At 35.5% G+C, this 17,948-nt stretch overlaps 3 protein-coding genes across 3 annotated transcripts; 1 reads left to right on the top strand and 2 right to left on the bottom strand.

The window, feature by feature from the left end:
• Nucleotides 1-1,309: 1,309 nt before the first annotated feature.
• On the bottom strand, nucleotides 1,310-4,946 carry LOC130715245 (protein BCCIP homolog). Its single transcript, XM_057565323.1, has 9 exons — nucleotides 4,700-4,946; nucleotides 4,209-4,470; nucleotides 3,855-4,079; nucleotides 3,160-3,372; nucleotides 3,000-3,065; nucleotides 2,768-2,857; nucleotides 2,636-2,692; nucleotides 1,705-1,816; nucleotides 1,310-1,617 (listed from the first exon to the last, which is right to left on the bottom strand). Exons 2-8 carry the CDS (start codon nucleotides 4,443-4,445, stop codon nucleotides 1,718-1,720), a joined length of 987 nt encoding a protein of 328 aa, XP_057421306.1. The 5' UTR covers nucleotides 4,446-4,470; nucleotides 4,700-4,946; the 3' UTR covers nucleotides 1,310-1,617; nucleotides 1,705-1,717.
• A 1,794-nt stretch (nucleotides 4,947-6,740) lies between these two features.
• LOC130713343 (uncharacterized) lies at nucleotides 6,741-8,949 on the bottom strand. Its single transcript, XM_057563115.1, has 2 exons — nucleotides 8,562-8,949; nucleotides 6,741-7,366 (listed from the first exon to the last, which is right to left on the bottom strand). The coding sequence occupies exons 1-2, from the start codon at nucleotides 8,947-8,949 to the stop codon at nucleotides 6,741-6,743; spliced, it is 1,014 nt and encodes a 337-aa protein (XP_057419098.1).
• Nucleotides 8,950-12,979: 4,030 nt separating this feature from the next.
• On the top strand, nucleotides 12,980-17,937 carry LOC130710767 (uncharacterized). The gene is made up of 10 exons (XM_057560121.1): nucleotides 12,980-13,541; nucleotides 13,655-13,792; nucleotides 14,469-14,657; nucleotides 15,773-15,910; nucleotides 16,045-16,163; nucleotides 16,255-16,387; nucleotides 16,483-16,612; nucleotides 16,714-16,793; nucleotides 16,980-17,114; nucleotides 17,371-17,937. Exons 1-10 carry the CDS (start codon nucleotides 13,089-13,091, stop codon nucleotides 17,596-17,598), a joined length of 1,743 nt encoding a protein of 580 aa, XP_057416104.1. The 5' UTR covers nucleotides 12,980-13,088; the 3' UTR covers nucleotides 17,599-17,937.
• Nucleotides 17,938-17,948: the final 11 nt, after the last annotated feature.

The following is a 17,948-nucleotide window of genomic DNA, read 5'->3' as shown; positions in this document are numbered from 1 at the left end:
ATACAATATTATATACGCTTGTACATGTGTGTGTCGAAGGAAACATTAGGAAATGTGAATAGGAATGGGAATCCATATCCGCATCCATATCCATATATAGTAGTAAAGTTAAGTTAAAAAAGTATTAATGAAATATTGATTATGATTTTAGGCGTTTTGGAGGAGGGCAGGAGGCTCTGGCGGTCTTCCATGACCTCTCCGAGGCTTGGGATCATGGCATTTGGCAGGTAGTGTGTGAGACTAACTGTGCAAAACTCGTTGCCGCTTTGGAGGAGGTAGTATCAGACAGATTTGTTGCCACAATAACTGAAATTAAAAGCTTCCTCCGGCAGGATGGCAAATTTTATTAGATGGATTCCTAGAGATTGCAATAGAGTTGCTGACTGGCTTGCAAATTTTAGTAGTAGTTTAACTAGGCCTGACTAGGTCATCGTTTAATTCAATCATTCTAGCGAAAAGGTTTACATTAAGCTAGATGATAAATTATTGACAATATTGAATATGTTGGACATTTGTAAGGAAAAGATAAGTTCTTTCATGCACCACCTATCATATCGTACATGCAAAGCTCAATTGCCTCAACTTACGACCAGCTAGAGCACAAGACGCTTGCATTGGATTCCAATGACATTTCCCCTCCAACGGTCAGACATTGAGGAGAAGAACAAGATTCAAACGGCTAGACGAATCATGTGACTAAAAATCGAAGAATGAAGATTGAGGAGCTAAGAAGTTACTGAGTTGCTAAGTTACTGAGTTGCTAAGTTAAAAAAAAAAAAAAAAAAAAAAAAAAAAAAAAAAAAAAAAACTCTACATATTGAATATTCTTTCAGCACTCAAGCTCTCAATTCCTACATTTGTTGCAAAGTTTTCCCGAGTTCTTATAGCCTGAAGAGGCAGTGTCACATACTTGTAACTTTATGAAGTTAGTAGAAATACCCTTAAGGAGTAAGGAGTAACTTTGCAAGCATATAGATACAATGTTCATGTTTATGTGAAGACTCAAGATCAAGTTGCTAATATTTTCACTAAGCCCTTCAAGTTTAAGGATTTAAGAAGATTGAGAACAATATGTAGAAGAGTTTTTTAGATTTGTGAGTTTTTTAGGGAGGGAAGGGAAAAACTACAGGGAAGGGGAGTGGGAAGCAAGTGAGGGGAAGAGGGCAAGTCTTTTCCTGGTTTGCAAGTTCTAAATTCCTCTAAACCCCCCAATTTGGGGGAACTCCACAAAACAACTAAAGGAGATTCATGGGGAGGTCTAGGAGGGCTTCCAAAACTCCACATATCACTCATATTAACAAGCATATGCTTGACCGCTCTACAAATGTTTATATAAACTGCTGAATTTACAGCTCCAAAGATGAGTTGATCACATTAAGTTTGCCAGTTTTGACTGAAAAGGGTGGTATTCACCCTCATTGCAATGAGTTCCCCAAAGCATAAACAATTTTGCAGGTTCACTAATTAAGCAAACAAAAAGTGAGAAACCTAGAAAAGTGTACATACTAAAACAACAGGGGGAAAGTCTTCAATATCTTGTCAATAGTCATTGCAGTATAAAGAGGACCATAATAAAATTTGTATAAAGAAGTTCCCAAAATTTGGCAGCTCAAACACCTGCAAAGAAATTGTCAAAGTTAAAATACATGGGAAGCTTCAAAGTATAAAGACTCTATGACATGGTAAATTGTTTAGGAACCTGACCTTCTGGCTGCCTTTATGGGTCAATTATTAAAGAAGACAATTCTTGTCGAAATGTTGGAATTTTGTCAGCCTCAACAGCCATGACTAATCCCATAGACCTGTAATTCCTCAGCTGTAACAGGCAGAAACATGAACAAATAGTTTATAAGTATTGATGAAAGATATTGCTATCCACTTTTACAAAATCAAATTTAAGCAAGAAATTTCAGATCTATTACATCTCAAATGTAGTAAAATATTTTTGTTTGATTTCCATATTAATCATTTTAAATTCTCAAGTCCTATCTAATCCTAAAATGTAACATAGACCTTTTCTTATTCATCCAACCAAAAATTAAGCAAATTAAAGCTTGTAGCCAAGTCTGATTTTATTCTGTGGCAGTGAAGAGAAATGAGTTATCAAACATATCCTCCAGTACTGAAAATAAAATTCGATTTTGATATGATATTTCTTATTTCTTTGGCTGTTAGATCGAGGCAATAACATTTAAGATGATGTCCAACAATCCTATAGTCTTTCCCTTAACAAGCAACCTTTCTAATATCTCCATAATAGCCAAAGAAAAACAGAGACGAGGAAAAACAATGTCAAACCATAATAGACAAAGAGATAAATGAAACCCATTAGCTGATACCCTCAAGAAATCAAAGAGATCAGTTTTGTCTCCTCTAAGATGGATGGGGTATGGGGAGAAAGTTTCAAACTAAAAAATTTGGGCATTGCATTCTTTTATAGAACACGACATCGCCACAAAAAGACCAATGGCCAATATCCAAAGAAGTAAACAAATAGATTAAATATTTCTCCCACAAAGGTAGCACTATGTATTTTAACTCACTATCAGAAATTGACAAAAAGGAGCAACTTTCAGCAAGTTAGTAAATACATCACAATACAGGTTTATCAAGATTTCAGAGTCGTAAAACTTGCCTCATGAGAATCAACCTGCTGATTTTGCAATGGAAAACAGAAGGACCATGAGCTTAACTGTAAATAATTTTGGAAACTAATAAGTAATCAGGGATAAAATAATTCTAACTGATGCTAGCAAAATATAAATACCTTATGAAAAATTTCATCCTCGGGCTTTACATAAATTATTGGCTCATCACTATCATTGCTCAGTTTTCTTTTCTTTTCTATATTCTTGTTCTGTATGTTTACACGCAAAAAAGAAGTAAAAAGATCACAAAACGATGAAAGTGGAGCAGAAAAAAATGATATTAACCATAAAAGCTGGAGATATTAATCAGAGGAGAACAGGTAAAAAGAAGACACTGCAGCAGCATATTACCTTATAAATTTTGCTAAGAATTAGATAATGATTAAACTTGAAGGAATTCCGAAGGTCCTCTGTTGGCTGGTAAATGGGAAAAATGAAAATATAAGTTCTAAAAATAAAATTAGTCTCCAGCAGTGAAATAGGAACACATATTACACTACCAACATCTAACCTCATCTTCTGTGGCCCATGAAACTTCATCAAAAAGGGCATTATAAAGATGTGGTAAAAGCTGGGGAGGAAGGTTAACAACACGCTGCGATACCAGGAGACCTACGTTACGTGCTTGTTCCCCCAAAAGTAATCTTAATTTGTCAGAAACCCCCTTCTCTTGGCATGCTTTACTGAGGAGAAAGTCCTTGAGTGTTGTAATGCATCTTTGTTCCTAGAAAAGTATTAGTCAAGTTCTTACAACTGTTGAGATGCTAAACCAATCACAAACCAATTTTGCGCATTGCCAACAAAGAATGATTTTAAGACATCAATTAAACTGAAATTTTGGAGATTGAACAAAAAATGAGTTGGTTAAGGTTCAGTTTCCATACAAAACTTTAATATACATTATACAAATGTAATTCCTTTCTTGATTATCAAAAGACTTGCCCATTAGTCCATAACAAATTGCAGACTAGTAAAATTGGATGAGGGGCAGGCAAAGAACTAAACAAATTTTTCCTAAATGAAAATATTTAAACCGTGATCAGGTTTCTTCATATGAAAAATGATATTTCAACCTAACAAAAATACGCAGGTATGACAGTCATGCGACCAAACAGTGCATCCAATGGTATATATATAACTTAGAAGGCCATCACAATGAGGCAAACATATCAGGCAAAACATCATATGTATGACAATGCAACTCACCCTATACCTCCATAAATTAAGCGCAGTGACAACGGCAAAAAGCCCTTCGTCCTCATCATCCTCTATCTTCACAACAGTCCCTACGGTGGTCTGTCCCAAAATCAAGTCCGTAAAGCCACTCAAGTCCCATTCTTGATCATCCAGGTATGTTTGCAGCAAGGTCTTAACTCCATGGAAGTCATCAGGTTTAGGATCAAAAAATGAAAAATCTGCCTGGACAACTCCCTACAACAACAGATACCTCATTTCATTTCAACAAATTTTACTTGCTCAACGATACATACAAGTATCGAAATCAAAACATAGTAACACGAGCGGTATCACGAAAACCATAGTACGAGATGAGGATCTTACATCGAACCCTTCCTCCTCATCAGATGACTCGGACTGTTGTTCCGGTATCTCTTCCAAATTGCCCTTGATAAATCCATTCCCCTTACTATGCAAGGTGGGGGCAGGGTTTTCAATAGTTTGAGAGTGACGCTTAGGCGTCGAAAAAGAGTGCATATGAGCAAGAGCACGAGCAAAAGGAGAGAATGTAATAGGCCATGTTTTGGGTCGTTGGTTATGCCTTCTTGGCTTTCGAGGCATATTGATTAGCTTCACACCACTGCCACTGCAACCATGAATATTCAATCACATCAAGTTCAGTATAGTAGCATTCATTATACTCTTCTGAACTAACAAAACAACAAGTAAGAGCAAAACTAGCATGCTATGGTTCAAGCAAGCATTCAAATGTAAGCTGTAATCTAATGGAATGGTTGAACAGTGAAGAAACATGAAAACTACAACTACACGATTACATAAGCAAGTAATATATGTGTGTGAGATGGATAGGGAACCTGAAGAGAAGAAGCTGAGTGCGATGGAGGGAGGAAACTGCAAGAGGCGGTCAGTGCGGTGCGAAGCTGCGAATAGAGGGGACTGTGCGAGCTGTAGGTGTGGCCGAGGCGGTGTTTTGCGGCGAAGATTTTGACCAAGACGCGGTGGTGCGCAGGAGGCGACGGCGGCACTGGGAACAGCTGCGGCTACAATAGGTTTATTACACCTCCTTCCTTTCCTTTGTCCTCGTTTTTGTGTAATGGGCCAAATTCAGGTTAGATTTACAAAGAAAAAATGTCACTTCGGTCGACCCGCCCGAACCAGGTTGGGCTTGCGGGTTAAATGAGTCGGATTAAAATGACTCGAGATACTTGTAAGCCATATTTTTGCGTTGACAAAAAAAAGATGTTTTTGCCAACTTATTCCATTAGTGAGTCGGGTTGGCTCATGGGTTTCAACTCATATTGGCATCTCTAGTCTAATCATATGTCTAATTAGATTGACTCGACTCCACCCGACCCGACATGATTAGTACGGGTAAATTCTAGCTTATTTGCTAATTAGGTTGAATCTTGAAAAAATCAACTCACACCATTAGTTGTTTTATTAGGCCACGTCCACGTTAAGTGTGCAATTTTCACACATTTGCTTGTTTGATGAACCTTGAACATGTTAAACTCTAATGTTAAGGTTGTAGATCTTTATGTGCACTATCTTGGGCATCAACATCAATAAGTTTGAGACCTACATTTGTTTTTAAATTTGGTAATCTAATTTTAGGTTATTTTGTCGCATCTCATTGAGTATCTTATCTAATTTCTTGGGAGGGCTTTGGTAAAGTAATTTAGTAATGAAGTGTAATTGTTTCATCTATATATTACAAGGCTCTACAATTAGGCATTAGATAAATTATAAGAGATTGAGTGATACTTATTTTTTGGAAACTTACTTCATCAACCCTAAACTTCGTAGACCACTAGTTCTTATAGGTGAAGCAATTCTTCTTGCCCTTTATATTATTTCTAAATTTTCTCTAGGGAAGGGGGAGTTCCTTAAGCAATACACTAGCAGAATGATCTCTAACATTTTCATCCCCTCACTCATCGAAGGCTTGTCAACTGACCATCAAATTAGTAGGATTTTTCATAACTGTAGGTTGTTTAATTTAGATTTCTTTCTCTACAATCTCATTGTCTTCATATGAAGGAACGAACATAACGTTGACCTCAATTTTCTCGAAGAAAATCAATAGCATTTGCAATCGTTGCTTGTACTTGGTTCCATCAAGGTATTCAGTCCTTGAAATTCCAGATACTGAATTTTTGTTTAGTAGAACCACGGATAGATGAAACAACGCAAACAAAAATATTGCTTTTGCATTGGGTAAAAAAGAGTTTTATGTAGTGGAATATTCATAACTCTAAAAGCCAAATTTCGTGGAGGACCTTTGGTCAAACATGACATTTGATTTTGCTCTCAAGGTTTACACAATAATGTGTTCAAACTCGTGCACTCAAAACAATAACACATTGGAGCTTCATATATAATTGACATACCACACAAAAAGACGAAAGAATAAAAAAGGAACCTAGAATAATGAAAAGTAAAAAACATTTAGTTAGCTTAACTCAATCTGGATCATCCAAACCCCACCATGAAAGACATGAAATAACACTTGGCCTCGTGCGTAGAGGAAAAAATTGAACAATTTATAATAAAAAACACTAATGATTTTTTCATTTTTTGCCTTCTCAACATCAAATATTAAGAAATTATATGTTGACAACGATTTAATCTCTACTTATTTACATAAATAGCCCTAATCATCTTTAAAATAAATAATCAATGTAAATGATGTCTCATAAAATCAAAAACCTTTCTCTCAACAATAGCTAAAGTACAAAAACAAATCAATAACTAGTTTAAAAATACTAATACAATGCCATACAGAAAAATAAAATTATGTCTCTATCCTCACATAATTTACTTTAAATAAAATGATACAAGATGTTAATAAAATAAAAGGCACTAAAATATCATCACCACCACACCTTTTAACCTTCAAAATCTGTAGATTACCACAAAGCAAGGGAGGACAGCTTTGGGATTCAAAACACTGAGCTCTTCAATATCTGATTGGCCATTTATCTTTTTCACCAACGAATGATACCCCGAATCATCAATTTCTTGGATCTCTTGCATGGGGTTGTTGATTCTCCCAGCTATTACTCGACACACTATAACACATTTTCTATTGATTGGTACACTAGATGAGCCAATTGAATCAATGGCGTTTTCACATGTAGAATTGGTGATTACCCCAACAAAACCATTGAATTCTTGTTTGGCAGAGAAACCATACCTCATAATTTGACACACACCACATTGGTCTAAAGTGCACAGGCTGGAAGAGTCATTTATTCCAAGAGAGCATGCAATAGTTGTGCCATGAAACCTCATTAGCTCATTTCCATCAACCAGGCATCTGGGGTGCCCATTTTGCATCTCTTCAGCATTAATCTTCACCATTTCTCTACATTTCTCAAACAAAGCAAATGTCTTTTGTGTGCTATGGACTTTCAAGACACATTCAAGCTCTGCTGCCTTTCTTTCAGAATTGAAATAGATTGTTTTGCATATTTTTTCGATAATTTTCCAAGATGAGTCATCTCTATGAAGTGGGGTGACTGCAAAAAAGTACATGTTGATGTTTGACGTCAACGCAAGTTCTTGACAATGTTTCATTTTTAACAAAAGTCTTTGACCCCCAATATAAAAAAAATGCAAATTAAAATAAGACTCATCAGCTAATTTTGGCTAGATATTTATGCAAAAATACTCAGTTTTTTTCTATTATTTCCATGTACAACTAATGCAGAGAAGAAGTTTTGAAGGATAGTTAAACAAAAAAAAAGGAATTTAAGATATTTTATTTGAAAATCAACTTTTTAAATAAAATATTCCCAATTATTTTAGTGCGTGTTTGAATTTAATTGTTTTAAATTTTAAAGTCCTTATTTACATTTTGAGTATAAGAGATTACTTAACTGGCTGGGTTTGTATCTTCCATTTTCTGATTTATTGTGTGAGCTTCTTAGGGTGATGAACATTGCTCCTACCCAAAATCATCACATTTCTTGGGCATTTAGAAGGATTTTGAGTTGGTTTGTTAACATTACAGAATGAGTCCCATTGTCAAGAAATTATTCATTTTTTCAAAACAAGTTAAGTGGTCGGGTTGGTTTCCCTTTAACAGACAACCCTGAAAGAAAATATTCTAGTCTTTTAGTTCTTCAGATAAATATATTAAGAACATACTTTTTAAGGTTCAATGTCGTGCATATGTTCTCTTATTTTACCCTAGCTAGGGTATCACATGTTCTCTCTATACTAGATGTCTAACCTGATTATAATTTTGGAGACCAACTACGAATTGATGTGGGTGAAGGTTAGCTAAATTTCACTTCTTAAGTGCACTTCCATTTTCTTCTTTTTGTTTGTCGTTTGTTAGGATGAGTAGTAATATGGCTACGAATTTCATGGCTAGTTTGGCATATTATAATCCTGACCGTGTTTGGGTTGAAGACGTGCAAGAGGGACTAACTCCAATATTGTTGTCTGATTCTTCTTATTAATGCAATTTTTATTTTACAATAAAAAAATAAAATTACTTCCACAATCAATTTCGATAACACTGGCCAAACACACATTAACTATACTAGAGTATAATGAAGAATCCATATTCATATAATTAGTCTTAACAAGGAACAAAACAACAGTAAATTTACACATGCATTATATGATTCAAATAAGATTAATCACAAGAACAATTGACTCAATAATCACAAGCAACTTAGACTCATACATAAAAAAAATGTTTACCAGAATGCTCAGGGATATCGTGTTCCTCAATTGTGTCAAGAGATTTTTGATGTTTCTTTGCACATTCATGATGACTATTTAATGTTGGAAGATCGCTGGCAAAATCTTTCCGCACCTTTGGCTTTGAGAAGATATGGCATTCATCACAATCAACACACAAAGTTTGCTTCATAGATCTAAGAGAACCATCTATATTTCCATGAGAATAAGGAAAACATGGACAAATCTTAATCTCTCCACTTGTCCTATCAAGAACAATTTCATGACTAATAGGGCTAATCATAAGCATGGCATTGCTTGCTTGGGATCTTGGCTTGGGATCATAAACTTCTGAAGAATGAGGTTTGCACTGAAGTGATTTCTTCAGATAAAGCCAAACTTCCGACATGTTCTTAGTATGTTTACTTTGTGATTTGAAAGACTAATCCTTGACAAGAATTTGTGAGAGAATAATATATACTCCACCAAATAAAAACCAAAAAATTAATGTATATGTATGCACTATTTCCACTGCAAAGGCAAGCAAACACTCAAGGAAACATAGTTAATGTTTTTTAATTATTACATGAATTATTCGTGTGCAAATTATTAATTGTTATAACTAGAAGGAAATAAATATAAGATAAATATAAATACAAGAAATGATATTCTTAAATTTGAAGATTACCTATTGGACACAATTATTTTTACAGGAAAAGGAAATCAATATTACTACTATTTTTATACATAATAATGTCAAAGCCAATATATTTTTTATGGCAGTCAAGGTCAATATTATCCAAACTCTTCTCTAAAACATTTATATGATATATTGTTTTGGTTTGTTTTCATTGGAAATTTTTAAACATATATTCAAATGAATAAAACTATAAATGAATATATATTTAATATTTTTAAATTTTCGGAATATGAATAAATATTTCATTCTCTTGTAAATTAGTTGATATCATTTTAGGAAATTGTATATAAAATTTTATTTTAAAAATTGACTGAATTATATTTTTTAATTACACTATATATTCTTTTTGTTAATAGATTAGTTTAATCCTAAAATTAAAATGATGTACATTTGTGATATATTATATTATAATAATAAAAAAACATACTCTCTTACTCTCTCTGATCTATCTATGTTCAAGAATTAATTTGAAATTATTACTTCAAATTTGTAGAACAAAAAGTATATTATTAAGTTTCTTTCCTTAGCAAAAAAAAGTATATTATTAAATTCTAGAAAAACAAATGAGTTATTTGAAAAATGATAAGTAAATAACAAGTAAAAATGATTAAATATTAGTTATAAATAAAAATATATTATATATAAAATAAAATATTAGTTATCAAAATAACATGATAAGAATGAATGATAATTATTAATGTATGCTAAAATATAAATTATTTATAATTAAATGATATAAAATATCTTATATGTATTAAAATATTCAATATAAAGATTATCAAATTATAACTTATTCATTGATTACTATGAAAATATTGTTAAAATAATAAATTGCACCTACATATTTATTTTAATTGATCATTAAGTTTGTAAGATAGTTCTTAAAATTAACATCTAAATTAACACATTGATCATTAAAATTAGTGGTAATCGAGCTTTGCTGGGAAGAGGATGGAATGTGTATGTTATTCAGGTTACCCAGGAGCGAAATATGGTCGCGGATGCGTTGGCAAAACTTGTTGTTAGTGAAGATTGCGATTGGAAAGTCTATAAGCTCCTCCTACCGTTGTTGTTCCCTTACTGTATCTGGTTGTTTAATGTTCTTGGTTTGTTTATTTTCCTTTATAGAAAAAAATAGTGATAATCAAATGAATTTTTGTTGTAATATCACCCAAAAAAATAGTAGTTATCGGTTTCTACTAAAAATTGAATTAGCTAATGTTATTAAATGACATAGGTATAATGTTTGGTAGGCACGTCTGAATATGACATAATGAAACATCTACACTATGTTTGTGTTGGCTTAATCGCACTTTTGGTCCCCCACGAAAGCGATATATGTCATCGAGGTCCCTAAACTTTAAAAATCTCATTCTGCATCCCCAACGTTCACCTTCGTCAACCCTAAAACAAGTTTTCTATTTCATTTTTTAATTTTCATATTACAATTTTTTAATGTTGAAGAACATCTAATTCGAAAAGCTTTTCTTAAAAATAGTTTTAAATATAATTTTCAAAAAATGCAATCAAACATACCCTAAGATAAGCTCTTCCAAATAGGAACTAAACCAACCCATACTAAAATAGACCAACAAACTCATATACTAATAGCTATAGGTGGAAATACTGTTAGTATTGGATGAATAACTTGACGTCAAAAGCTAAAAATAGAATGTTTGATATGTTAGGGATTAAAAACGGATTTTTTAAAAAAGACTAAAAATGGAAATACGGTATATGATAAGGACCAAAAACATATTTATGCCTTACAATAAAATGGATTTTTTTATACAAGCAACTAAGAGCAACAACAAAACAAAAGAAGGGGGAGGGGAAGTAGGGCCTCAATAAGCTAGTGCAAGCAGCATCTGCTAATAGCAGAGGAACGAGCTCTGGTGGGGGTTACAACAATCTGTAGAAGTTCAATACTTGACGGGCTCCAAAAACATATTTATGCACACGCATTTCATTCCCGAAGTGTATGAAGGAGACAAACCTTCCAAACCCGCTGAATGAGGTCCCTAATATGCCCAACAAGAACAACAAATTCATGAAACACCAAGGGGGGATGGTGAACAAGGGAAAAAGCTAGTTGAGAATATGAATAGCACACGACCCTCCGGAAACCCTTCTCCCAAGTCTCCAACAAGCCACAATAAATCGTCATCAGCTCCATATGCAAGACCGAAGCACTTCGACCAAAGCCCATATACCAAAAAATAAACGTATCTCTGGCATCACGAAGGCAGCCACCATAACCGCTACTATCTAGCTCGGTGTAGCAGGGCCATCACAGCTTAGAGCTACCTCTTGAGGCGCCAGCGGGCTCCAAGACACCCAACGCAGAGGCTTGTGCTACAAGGACACCGGCCAAGCCTGCTGGAACTCTCCCCTAAGCTGGCTAATCCAGGACACCACAACTTCTTCATCCATCTCATGCTGCTCCATAGCCGCTCTATTACGCGCGCTCTAAATGGCCCACAAGGTAGCAAGCGTGGTGGTTTCTGCAGCACAAACATTCCTAACCACCCACTCTAAAGGGTCAGCGACCGTCGCGGTGGTAGTTGGAGAGTGGTTTTCAAGCTGCAACCAAACCTTCCCCGCATAAAAGCAGTCCCGAAGGCAATGGACTGTTGTCTTCGGGTAGAGATGGCACCGAGCGCAATGCGGAGAGGCCGCCATGTTCCACTGGAAGCAAATCTGGTTGGTGGGGAGAGCGTTCCTCCCGATGAGCCACACCAAGAAACAGACTTTGAAAGACGTAGGAAGCTTCCAAATCCAGTTCCATGAACCGGTTCAGGTAGTGGCAGCTCCTCCAACAACTTGGCCTGTCGCTTCCTCAGAAGGAGCCTTGTTCAACAACCAATGGAAACTGGACCTCGCAGAATACTCACCCGATGCGTCACCCTTCCAAGTGAGGCAATCTGGAATTCTATCATTCAACCAAACCGAGGACTTAGAGATCGCAACCCGGAGTTCTAAAGGTAGCAAAGTATAGAATGTGTACGACTACAATATATAAGTTTTATATTGACATTTAATTACAATGTGTCACATAAGACCAAAAATTACATTTCTTTTTAATTTGAGCTAAAATATAAATAATTTTTTGATGTTGTGAAAATCAATTGCATTTATGCGTAAAAAAAGTTTACAGTAGTTGCTATGAATCAATCATTTTCTCTAGAAAAAAACATACAATTTATTTTTAAATATTTCCAACTTTTATGTGAATGTTGATGTGTGATTTTATGTAAGAACATACGAATAAATCACGAGAATTAAATCTAACTATAATCGGTTCATATTAAAACAAATTAATAGTAATGTGATCACTTAAAAAAATCAAATGAGTTCATACTTTTATATGAACAATTCGTGATTAGATTAAATCGTCGTAATTTATTTTCATTTTTCACATAAAAATATCATTTTCATGAGATACATGAATGAATTATACGGTCTTGTAAGAAAAATCCATGAGTATTTGTATTCATCGAAAAAAGAAAAAAGAAAAATCTGTTAGTAGATAAGGTAACAGACACTCGTAATAATATTCAAAGAAACACGTGTTATGTAGAAGCGAAACTCAATACGTGTTGACAAGTCATTGGATAGAACACGTGCTACTTTCAACACAACTACCCCTTGGCATTACGGTAATTTCGTTAAAAGATCGAGGTCAATTCCATCAAGTCAACTCAATCAAATTTTCCCCTTCTTCTTCTTCTTCTTCTTCTTCTTCTTCTTCTTCCTCCCTCAATTTTCCTTCCATTTTCCATCACTTTCTCTTCCATTTTCCCCAGAGCGAGAGAAAGAAAATTCTCGAAAATTCACTCACTTCTCCAATGGAGGAAAACCACGCCGCCGCAGCATTCGAATCCAACGACCATGGCTGGCAGAAGGTGACCTACGTGAAACGCCAGAGCAAGAAGAAGGCTGCTAATGGTGTTTCTGATTCCCGCGTCAAGGTTGCTCCCAATGGAACGGTTGCCGGCGGAGAGAGTATTTTCCGCTCGCTTGAGCTTGAGTCGGAGGATCGGCGCCGGCGCATTGTTGAGGCGCGGAGGGCGGCCGATGCTGCTGAATTTGATGACGGTTTTGTCAGATCGAAGCTGCGGGCTCGAGATGAGTATGATGATGGGGATTATGATGACGATGAGGATGTGGCTGAGAACGGGAAGGTGGAGGAGGTGAAGAAGGTGAAGGTGAAGAAGCCGAAGAAGCCTAAGGTGACTGTGGCGGAGGCGGCGTCGAAGATTGATGCTTCTGATCTGGAGACATTTCTCGTTGATATATCGGTAGGGGGAATTTGATAATTGAATCGTGCATGTTTAGGTTTGATCTGTTGGATCTATGAAGAAATGGTTTGAAATTTGAATTGTATTTGTGTATGTGTTTTGTGTTATGATAGGCTTCGTTCGAGAATCAGCAGGATATTCAGATGATGCGGTTTGCGGATTATTTTGGACGTGCTTTTTCTGCTGTGAAAGCTTCTGAGTTTCCATGGGTGAAGTTGTTCAGGGAGTCTCCTGTGGCTAAGATTGCTGATGTGAGTTCTGAATTCTTTGTTGATGTTATTGTATTATGATGTGAATGGTGCTGGTAAATGTATGTGTTTGTTGAAGTTTAACTGTGCTATGTGCTTGGGTTTTTGGATGAATCACTGACCATTATACGCTAGGTTGTAATTCAATTTCATTGTTTTAAGGGTGAATTGCCCAATTCCTGCTACAAGATTTGGACTGACGCAATGAAGAGATCTTACATGTTTGTTAGTACCTTTAGTGTTGTGAGGTTCAATTGACATGCATGCATGTTGATGCTAGTTAAAACCATTGGGATGTTGTTTTATGTGATACCATTTCCCATGTTTTGTTTTTTCTGAAATTGGGTAGTGTAAATATGGTTAGTTAAGTAAGACTTTTCCTAGATACTTTCACCTTTTCCCTAATCGTTCCATGTTAAAAATATTTATGTCTCATGGTTTAAAATGTTTTAATACTTGCTGATACTGCAGTGCTGAAATGTTTTTTACATGTTTCTGCCTCTACTGTTTAGCTAATTATGTTGAATCTGTTTTTTTAGTTGTTGTGGTAAATTGATGTTTGAAGAATATTTGATAATTATTTCAGGGTCTACATTCTATCTTATGTTGTTTATCAGAATCTTGGTTCTAGTTTCTGATTTTCTCCTGTGAAGCTTACAACTGAATATATTTTTGCCAGGTGCCTCTTTCTCACATATCTGATGCTGTATATAAGACAGCAGCTGACTGGATTAACCACCGTTCTCCTGAGGCACTTAGTTCCTTTGTGCTCTGGTCCTTAGATAGCATTCTTGCTGACCTGGGGAGCCATCAAACTGTGGCCAAGGGTTCCAAAAAGGCTGTGCAACAAGCAACTTCAAAATCTCAGGTAGCTTAAACTGAGTAGTCTTCTTTGCCATAGAATATTTTGTTTTCTTCTTCTTTTGTTTCTCTGTATAAAATAGTAACTTACATTAGGAGATATTGAGATAAGAATGGACAGAGAATCCTCCTCTAAAATCTAATCTAAAACAAGGCCACCCACCAAGCAGAAACAGAACTAAGCTGAAACAGAAATGTCAATACAGAGAAGCTCTCCTTTCACTCTGCAAATCTATCAGGAGAACTCTCCAGAAGAACCCATGAGCTGAACACCAAAGATAGGCCAAGTAAACAATCTTGTTGCAAGGAGTGATTCACTAATGAATGAGATATTGACATGTTCCTTTATAAATCCAGATATTCCTTTCTTCCTAAATGCATTAAGTGATGCTTGATTTGTGCATGACTCTGATTCTTTGACATATGCAACGATGCAATTGGTAATTTTATTTATTTATTGGGATGCCACTGGATTTCATATGATAAACCTCTTGTTTTACGTGTTCTAGTGGCCAGGATTGTAAAATTTCAAGAGGCTATAGCATTGCAAAGTTTTAGTCTTAGGTAGTCCTTTTTTAATATTTCCATTTTCTGATAAATGAACCAATGAGATAAATGAACTACTGATATGTTTTCTTGAGAAAGGCAGCAGTCAATTCACGAGTGCCTTCCTGACATATATTAAAATGTGCATCACTGGCATATATCCATGTTCTTAGTATTGTAATTGCTATGTTTGGTAGTTCCCAGAGTTGGCAAAATGAGGGCTTGGCTTTCATATTCAATCAATATGGCATTTTTCTCTTGAAATTGAAAGCAGTTGGAAATTAAATGAAATAGAGATGAAAAGCAATGCTTCCATCTCCAGTAGGTTATGTTTGATCTGCAGTTGCTTCGTATGTAGTAGTTTGCTTATCTTCTGATTCATCATCTTGGTTGTGAATATTTTTTTTCATTTGAATTTAGCTTAACATATTTTTGTGACTCTTGGTCCCTCAATCACATTCAACTTTTATATGATTATGTGTAGCTATTCAAATCAAACACAATAGTGACAATACACTTTAATTTTTCCCCTGTTTTTTCAACTGTAAATGGAAATTGATTTTACATGACCTGCAGGTTGCAATATTTGTTGTTTTAGCAATGGTATTGCGTCGGAAACCTGATGCCCTTATTACTGTATTGCCCACACTGAGGGAGAATGCAAAGTATCAAGGACAAGATAAGCTTCCCGTGTTTGCATGGATGGTGGCTCAGGTGAGGTGTAGATGCCAAAATAACTTAAGAGAACTTATTAGACATCCAAAAGAAAAGTTATTTTTGGCTTTTTCAAAAGGATCCCATTTTGCTAATTCTTAATATTTAATTAATATTCACACATTTCTGTGCAGGTTACAGCGGGAGATCTCTCAGTAGGTTTGTATGCTTGGTCACGGAATCTCCTGCCTATAGTGAGTGGAAAAAGTGTTAATCCCCTATCGAGGGATTTGGTTTTGCAGCTAGTGGAAAAGTATGTTAATACATATGCTTTCTTTTATGTCCCTTTCTTGCTATTGCTATTGTTGTCATCATCCTGATTATTTTTTGCGATTTACTGGCAGAATCTTGTCTACCCCTAAAGCACGGCCTGTTTTAGTAAATGGTGCTGTAAGAAAAGGGGAACGGCTGATTCCTCCTTCTGCATTTGAAATTTTGGTCCATGCTACTTTCCCTTCATCTTCAGCTAGAGTAAAGGTAAATATCCAGCTGGCTCTTCTATTTTTGAACATTTGAATTTACTGTAGCTCTAAATCTTCATATTTTTTTGACAACTTGCTGCTTTTATATAGGCTACAGAAAGATTTGAGGCAATATATCCCACACTGAAAGAGGTGGCTCTTGGTGGTTCTCCTGGAAGTAAAGCAATGAAACAAGTTTCGCAGCAGATATTCAGTTTTGCTATCAGAGCAGCAGGAGACAGTATGTAGACCTTATGTTTATAGTTCATTTGTGTTCTCTTTTCTTGATTAGATGAAATATGTGTTTTAGAGGGTAAATTGAAATATATCTGTATTTTTCAGACAATCCTCAGTTATCTAAAGAAGCAGCTGGTATTTTTATTTGGTGTTTACGCCAAAGCACTGAATGCTACAAGCAATGGGTGAGTTATTCCATCTAGACCCATATTGAGTCCATACAAGTTTTTTGCTTATTATATGTGTGTGTTTATATGGAACCAAAAACAAAATTATCATAAGAGAAGAAATTTGTGTATTTAAAAATTGCACATTGATATCGTGAAATTATATTTACTTATTTGGTCTTATTCTTTATTGGATATGGACAGGAAAAAGTTTATGAGGACAACATTGGAGCAAGCGTTTCGGTTCTAAAGAAGCTAACTGATGATTGGAAGGAGCAATCAACAAAATTGTCTCCTCATGAGCCACTGAGGGAAATCCTAAAGAATCTTAGGCCAAAGGTAGTTTTTCATTCATTTGTTTACATGATATATTTTCAGTATAACCTTGGCGCAACAGTAAAAAGTTGTTGCCATCTTGAGGTCACGGGTTCAAGTCACATTCTCTTGTGTTAAAAACAACCCAGCTGCCCTTTTAACTCTGCATCTGGGATCACATACAAATTACCTAGACATGGACTCACTGAACTTTGTTTATTCTATGAAGTAGCAGAATGTTAAACTTCATATCTAATGCTTTAACTATTGTTGGCTATAGAATGAGAAAGCATTGGCTACTGAAACAGATCCAGCTCGTCAAGCCCTCTTCAAGGATGCGGATAAATATTGTAAGATACTCTCAGGAAGAGTTTCTCAAGGCCATGGGTGCAGGACATGTTTGACCTTTACAGTTCTTGTTGTGGCTGTGGGTGCTGTTCTTTTGTCCCCCAACATGGAATCTTTGGACTTCAAGAAGCTCTCTGTAGTTTTCAACTCTCAGTTCTGAGTACTCTGAGATTATTCCGCATTACTGGCATTTGGTTGCATCAAACAGCAATTTGGTTGCATCAATCAAATTGCTTCATTAGGAAGTGCATAATGCGGAGGTTGTACACTTAGCTCAGATCCTCTTTGGATGGCACAGAATAGTTGAGGTCGACAATGCCTTGAGGCTTTACTTTGGTTTGACCCTTCTATAATTTATTTGATGTTCTTGTTTCTGTTGAGCCATAAATTTTAGTTATCTTTATGCCTTTACATCAACCATGCTGGCAAAAATGCCAATGAGTTAACAACACCTGGATTTTGAAGTAAACTTAGTTTAATGTAAGGAATTTTGATGACACCCTGCAGAGT

The sequence above is a fragment of the Lotus japonicus genome, chromosome 4 (assembly GCF_012489685.1).
Source record: "Lotus japonicus ecotype B-129 chromosome 4, LjGifu_v1.2".
NCBI lineage: Eukaryota > Viridiplantae > Streptophyta > Magnoliopsida > Fabales > Fabaceae > Lotus > Lotus japonicus.
This window is presented reverse-complemented; position numbering and strand designations above follow the sequence as displayed.